The 7,437-nt window shown below is 49.2% G+C and overlaps 1 protein-coding gene across 1 annotated transcript; it reads left to right on the forward strand.

Annotated features, from left to right (window-relative positions):
- Positions 1–1,601: 1,601 nt before the first annotated feature.
- Positions 1,602–6,236, forward strand: TCAP (titin-cap). The gene is made up of 2 exons (XM_060255772.1): positions 1,602–1,789; positions 5,790–6,236. The coding sequence occupies exons 1-2, from the start codon at positions 1,641–1,643 to the stop codon at positions 6,184–6,186; spliced, it is 546 nt and encodes a 181-aa protein (XP_060111755.1). The 5' UTR covers positions 1,602–1,640; the 3' UTR covers positions 6,187–6,236.
- The last annotated feature ends 1,201 nt before the right edge of the window (positions 6,237–7,437 follow it).

The raw sequence follows: 7,437 nt of genomic DNA on the forward strand, positions 1-7,437 counted from the left end.
GGAAGTCTATAGATAGCAAACCGTTGGATTGATGTATTGTCATGAATGTTTTAATTATGTAAATTGCTGTTGTATTTCTGTATTTTAATGCTATTGTATTTTAATTCTGAATTTTATTGTTAGAACTTTTATGCTGTGAGCCGCCCTGAGCCCGCTTCGGTGGGGTAGGGCGGGATATAAAGCAAATAAAATAAATAAAAATTTTAAAAAATCCAGTTTTATTAATTGTACTATCTTGTTTTATTGTTATAACATGGTCTATATCGTGCCTTGTAAGCCGCCCTGAGCCTGCCTTGGCGGGGAGGGCGGGGTATAAATAAAAAATTATATTATTATTATTATTATTGTTGTTGTTGTTGTTGTTGTTGTTGTTTCGCCCCCCTCCCCCACCCTCGCAAGGAGGCTTGGAGGAGTCATCCCTACCTGCTTCGGCAGGAACCGGGCTGATTCTACTGCGTTTGAAGAGCAGGCTGGAGGAGGAGGAGTTTCACCCCCTCCCTCACTTCTGGAAGTGAGAGGGGGGTAAGCCTCCTTCAGCATGCTATTGAAATAACTTAGAATCAGCCCGGGTCCTGCTGAAGTGGTAGAACCAAGCCTCATCGCCCGCTCCAGCCCCCACCGTGCGATCAGAGGGATGCTGTGATGAGGCTTGGGCTGATTCTAACTTCCACAAAAAGTTACAGTTCTTAATTCTCATTCGTAGTTGGCTTAGGCGCACCTGTTTCAAAGCTGCCTTTCTTCAGGCAAGGGATGATATTCGTACAAACTGCTTGTTGAAATTCTTGTACAGCATTTCAAATGGGACATATGAAGTCTCCACAAGGATTTCCAAAAAGGCAATGTGCTCAAAATGGCTCTAACGGGAGGCAGTTGGAGATCTCCTGGATTACAACTGATCTCCAGGCGACAGAGATCAGTTTACACGGAGAAAACAACCACTTAGGAAAGTGGACTCTATGACATTATCCCCCACTTAAGTCCCCCCCAAACCCTGTCCTCCTAAGGCTCCCCCCCCAAAAAAAATCTCCAGGTATTGCCCCACCCAGAGTTGGCAATAACAACCCAGCATCGATAACTCAGTCCTATGCAGAACTTTTTTTTGTAGCAAGGACTCCTTTGCATATTAGGCCACACCCCTTGATGTTGCCAATTCTCCAAGAGCTTACAGTAGGCCCTGTACTAAAAGCCTTGTAAGCTCTTGGTGGATTGGCTACAAAAAAAAGTCCTGGTCCCATGAGATAGGTTTTGCTGTTCTAACATCTAGTTATGAAGAAAGATTACACCTTTGGGGTGATAACCATCCTTCTGATCTTCAGTACGGATGTCATTAAATTACCTGTGGACGGCCTCCGGCTCTTTCCAAGAAGGATGAAGCTCAGAGGGGATAAAAATATGGTCACGTCACAGATTTAGTTTCCAGTAACAAACATAGCCGGGGGGAGGGGGATGCATGCAGGAGAGGTGTCCGATATCAGAATACTCCACCAGTGACTCGGCAAGACTGATATAGCTGGCAGACACCAAGCCTTTCAAAGACGGCGCTTGGAAAACTATATAAATCGCCCGCAGAAGAGACAGGAGACCAGGTGGAACTGAGACTAGAGGCAGCCTTCCCAGCTCCAGCAGAACCCATCGTCGCGATGCACAGCAAGAGCGTGGTTCTCCGCAGCTCTGGAAACCTGACCGCGGCCGAATTGGGTTGCCAGGTATCCGAGAGGGATACGGCGCGGAAGGAATCCTTTTCGGCGGAATGGAAAGACCTGTCACTCAGCACCAGGCCTGAGGAAGGGTAAGTTTGAGGCTTGGGTCAAGCTAGGATTGGCACAGGCTTGGTCAAAGATGTCATGCTTTGATCTGCTGGGCCAGGCTTTCTGGGAGGCGACGGGTCCAATGCTACGGCTGGGACTCTGCGAGTTAAGCCAGGCCGTCGTAGTTAAGGCATGTTTATTTGATTTGATTTATATCCCGCCCTCCCCGCCGAAGCGGGCTCAGGGCGGCTCACAACATAAAATCCCACAAACAATGAAATTAATGAGTATTAACATTACACATTCAATAATAAAATAGATATGCAATGATTAAAACCGTTATGGGTCTGCTGGGGATGCCGATCTCCATGTGGGACCTGGAGATCTCCTGGAATTACAGCCCCTCTCCAGACTGCAGGGATTAGTTCCCCTGGAGAAAATGGACGCTTCGGAGGGTGGACTCTATGGCATTGCACCCCAGTGAGATCCCTGTCCTCTCCAGGCTCCGTCCCCAAATCTCCAGGAGTTTCCCAGCCTGGATCTGGAATCCCCCTCCATCCCCTGCCTACTAGCATCCCCTCCTGAACCTGCACCACTGCCAGATTAGACCTACATAGTGGTTCCTCGGGGGAGGATGGTTAGACCTTACTTGGGGTGACAAAATACCTTGAACCAGTCTCTGAGGATGGAAAGGAGGTGGGAAAGAATGAACGACATTCAGTGGATTCTTCCAGTTTAGCAGGAGTGAAGTTACTACCTTTCAAGGTGATCTTTTCAGTCAAGGTTGTCTAAAACCGTGATTCAGAATCAAACTGATTACTTTACAGAATTCCCAACTCCAGCAGTGGCCAGAATGGTGTTTCCAGGAAACTGTTAAGCCGGGGGTGATGGAAAGAGCTGTCCCTGGTGCCGTGGCAACATCTAATGCAGGGGTGTCAAACATGCGGCCCGGGGGCCAAATCAAGCCTTCAGAGGGCTCCTATCAGGCCTCTGAGCAACAGGCTGTCGTCTGCTTCCTTCTCCCTCTCTCTTGCTTCCTTCTGCATAACAGCATGCTTTGCAAGGCTTGCTCAATCACACAGAGCTACAGAGCAAAGCCTCTATTTTCTCCATTGGCTGAGGCTCCTTCCTTGGGGAGGAAGCGGGAGGAGGGATAGCTTGCTTTGCCAGGCTTTCTCAATCACACAGCAGAGCTACTGAGCCAAGCCTCTCTCCCTTCTATTGGTTGAGGCTTCTCCCCCTCCTGGTCCCCTGGGGAAGGAAAGAAAGAGCCAGAGTTTCCTTTGCCCTGGATCCCGTGGGAGAGATACAAAAAAAGCACTCTTAAGACCAATGAGTGCAAATGTTTTAAGCATGTTTTATTTTAAGAGGTTTTTTTAAAAAAAAAAAAATCTTTAACTGTGTTTGTCTATGTCCTTAATAAAGTTTATAGCTCTGGTACTTAATCTTAAATAGGTACACACACGGTCCAGCCTGACACAGCTTGGCCCAACAAGGTCTCATTTATGTCAGATCTGGCTCTCATAACAAATGAGTTTGACACCCCGATCTAATGTATACTGCCGCGGAACATGGAAGTTCTATTGATAGGTGGCCGTGGCTAGTTGTCACTGGCAGGCCAAGTATTTCACGAATGTATCTAATTCTACAGAGACAGCCGGACAATGAGTCTGGATTCACTAATCCAGTATTCATTTATAATTACCACGTTTATACATTCCCCTTTCCCATCATCTAAGGAGGCTTAAGGCAGCTTACAAAACAGTGATCAGCACAGAAAACAAGAGTCATAAAAATTCAAACACAAACCATGTATCCAATTCGCGATTCACTGCCAAATGCGGGAGTGGGGTGGGGAGAGCCAGTTTGGTGTAGTGGTTAAGTGCTCAGACTCTTATCTGGGAGAACCGGGTTCGATTCCCCACTCCGCCACTTGCAGCCGCTGGAATGGCCTTGGGTCAGTCATAGCTTCTCACAGAGTTGTCCTTGAAAGGGCAGCTGCTGTGAGAGCTCTCTCAGCCCCACCCACCTCACAGGGTGTCTGTTGTGGTGGAGGAAGGCAAAGGAGATTGTGACCGCTCTGAGATTTGGAGTATAGGGCGGGATATAAATCCAGTATCTTCTTCTTCAGTAGCTAGATTGGCAGGTCCCATGGCCACCAGTGGGAAACGGAGGGGGTAGAATTACTGGATCCAGGCTGGGAGACTCCTGGAGATTTGGGGTATGGAGCCTGGGGAGGATAGGGACCTCAGTGGGGTACAAGGCCACAAAGTCCCCCCTCCAACGCATCTACTTTCTCCAAGAGAGCTGATCTCTGCAGTCTGGAGATGATCTGTAATTCTGGGATAGCCCCAGGTCCTAACTGGAGGCTGGCATCCCTAAACAGGGACCTCAGTGGGGGTACAGGACCACAAAGTCCTCCCGCCAAAACATCCACTTTCTCCAGGGAGCTGATCTCTATAGTCTGGAGTCTGTAATTCTGGGGGATTCCCAGGTCCCACCTGGAGGGTGGCATCTCCACCAGCAGCCTCCACAAATTATGCTTTTAAACAGAAAGGCTTTGCAAAGCCTTTGAAACCAGCCCTCTGCACTTCTTCGGGGAAACTATTCCAGCAGGCTGGTTTTCTGGTAGAAAACGACCACCTCTGAGCCATAACAGGCTGAGGGGGTACACTGCAGCCAATAGCGTTCAAGTCCAGGTTCAGAAATACCTGGAGATTTGGGGGTGGAGCCTGGGGAGGGCGGGATTTGGGGAGGGGAGGGGCTTCAGTAGAGTATAATGCCATAAAGTTCCACCCTTCCAAGCAGCCATTTTCTCCAGGGGAACTGATCTTGGTCATCTATAGCTTGCTTGCTTATAGTTTTATTGTACTGTTTTCTACCGCTCTGATTTTAATTGTAAGTTTTAATTGTTGTTTTATCATGTTGTTGTCCGCCCTGAGCCCGTTTCCGGGAAAGGGCAGAATATAAACTAACTAACTAACCAGAGATTTTTTTTGTAGAAAAAGCCCAGCAGGAACTCATTTGCGTATTAGGTCACACCCCCTTATATCACCATTGTTTCGCGCGGGGCTTTTTGTAGAGAAAGCCCAGCACGAACTCATTTGCATATCAGGTCACACCCCCTTATAGCCAGTTTGGTGTAGTGGTTAAGTGTGCGGACTCTTATCTGGGAGAACCGGGTTTGATTCCCCACTCCTCCACTTGCACCTGCTAGCACGGCCTTGGGTCAGCCATAGCTCTGGCAGAGGTTGTCCTTGAAAGGGCAGCTGCTGTGAGAGCCCTCTCCAGCCCCACCCACCTCACAGGGTGTCTGTTGTGGGGGAGGAAGGTAAAGGAGATTGTGAGCCACTCTGAGACTCTTCGGAGTGGAGGGCGGGATAGAAATCCAATATCTTCATCTTCTTCTTCTTATATCACCATTGTTTCACGGGGGCTTTTTGTAGAGAAAGCCCAGCAGGAACTCATTTGCGTATTAGGTCACACCCCCTTATATCACCATTGTTTCGCACAGGGCTTTTTGTAGAGAAAGCCCAGCAGGAACTCATTTGCATATCAGGTCACACCCCCTTATATCGTCATTGTTTTGCGCAGGGCTTTTTGTAGAGAAAGCCCAGCAGGAACTCATTTGCATATCAGGTCACACCCCCTTATATCACCATTGTTTCACGGGGGCTTTTTGTAGAGAAAGCCCAGCAGGAACTCATTTGCATATCAGGTCACACCCCCTTATATCACCATTGTTTCGCACAGGGCTTTTTGTAGAGAAAGCCCAGCAGGAACTCATTTGCATATCAGGTCACACCCCCTTATATCACCATTGTTTTGCGCAGGGCTTTTTGTAGAGAAAGCCCAGCAGGAACTCATTTGCATATTAGGCCACACACCCTTGACACCAAGCCAGCCGGAACTGGGTTCCTGTGCGTTCCTGCTCAAAAAAAGCCCTGTAACTAACTAAATAAAATTTTAAAAAAAATTGTAATAGTGGCAATTCCAGCAGGGACGCTCTCGTGACTTCTGTCTTGGCTTCCCTCTCTGCAGCTGGTTGTGGTCCAAGGTGGACAGACGGCGCAAGGAAACCTACCACCAGCAACAGGAGGCCCGGGTCGTGGTGCAGCGGTCTCCATGGGGCATCCTCCGCCTCGGGCTTTTGGGGGAACCCCTGGCCTCCTACCACCTGCCCTACCAGCGGGCCCTGCCTCTCCCCATCTTCTCCCCCGCCAAGCTGAGCGGCAAGGCTGAACAGGAGCCGACGCCCACCCCTTCCGAGTCGGTGGAGTCCTTGCCCCCCACGGGCGTTTGTTTCGACAAGATACCCCTGGGCGAGATCACCAAGGAGCTGCCGCCCGTCATCCAGCCCAGCCGCCCCGATTTCCGGAAAGCGGGCCTGCCCCGCTCGCTGTCCCGCTCCATGTCTCAAGAGGCCCAGAGGGGCTGAAGCGGTGGGACCCCCCCACTTCTCTGCTTTCCCTTTGGGGACTGGCTTGGGCGCCTCGGCCCCTCACTGCGCTGCATGAGGCCTGTCTGGAAGGGGCCAGACACCTGTAGAACACTCTTGGTAGCATGAACCAACAATCCATGTTGCTGACTCAGACTGAGAACACTGGGTTGGGGGCATCGACCGCGATTCTGTCCCTCTCTGTATGTAGACGTAATTAGATGTACAGTGTCGTGCGCTTCCCCTCACCAGCGCTTCTATCGTTGCACCTCGGTGTGTATTCCTTTGGGGAGCGATTTCTTCCCCTGGAACGGAGAGGAAGCCCATTGGTTGAAAGAGCAAGCGAAAGGGCACCCAAGGCCCAGGCAGTTAAGAGAACTTCCTGAAATCACAGAGCATGAAACTCATTTCAGTCCAAGGAAGGAGACTTTGGCAAGAGAGAGCTAGAACTCCTGGGTCCCGGTTTTGGAAGGGGGAGAGGGGTTTGGTGGATACTGGCAAGTGACTGAGCTGGAAAGAGGAGGGGGGCGATGTTCTTTGGTAAGCAACAGAAAGGGATAGTGGCGGTCCACGAGATATGCCTGAAACATTGGCATTGGACGCTTGAGGTGTGAAAGCAGGACGGTAGAGTGAGATCTAGGAGTTGAGTCCTTTTCCCTTGTTCCTTGCTCGTCTAGGGCAGCTCTGGCCTAGGAAAAGGGGACTCCAAGGGATATCCTAAATGCCCCAAGGAGTGAATGCTTACCATGGAACGAGCAACAGGGTCACCTTGGGGAGGTCAAGGTCCCAGGGGGAATGAAAAGGGCTTTAGAGGCAAAAGAAGGAAAGGGTTTGGGCTTGATTCGGGCAGGCTGAAGCAGCCCTTTCGGTGTAGGTGCTGCCTCATCTCCCGTGATGTGACAAGCGACCACAGAAAAAGGCCGTTCGCCAACTAAGGTAGAGATTAGCACTGTGGATAACCCGCCGCACAGTTCAACGTTTATCGTGTTTTCTTTTTTTCTCTTTAAAGATGTTCCAGATTGAAACACTTGTCTTTTTTTGTTTATAGTATTCTTATAGATTTAATAAAATCTGACAAACCACAACTATTTATTATTTATTTATTTACGATTTGTATCCCGCCCTTCCCACTAGTGGCTCAGGGCGGCTTCCAACAATTTGTCAAACATAAAAATAGACAATATTTAAATATATAAACACTTAAACATTTAAAACTGTTAAAACCTTAAAAACCAGTAAACATTCCGGATA

This window comes from Heteronotia binoei, chromosome 15, assembly GCF_032191835.1.
Source record: "Heteronotia binoei isolate CCM8104 ecotype False Entrance Well chromosome 15, APGP_CSIRO_Hbin_v1, whole genome shotgun sequence".
NCBI classification, from domain to species: domain Eukaryota; kingdom Metazoa; phylum Chordata; class Lepidosauria; order Squamata; family Gekkonidae; genus Heteronotia; species Heteronotia binoei.

Coding starts and splice junctions, on each gene's coding strand:
- TCAP (XM_060255772.1), top strand. CDS start 1,641: ATGCACAGCAAGAGCGTGGTTCTCCGCAGCTCTGGAAACCTGACCGCG. Junction 1,790..5,789: donor AGCACCAGGCCTGAGGAAGG/GTAAGTTTGAGG, acceptor CCCTCTCTGCAG/CTGGTTGTGGTCCAAGGTGG.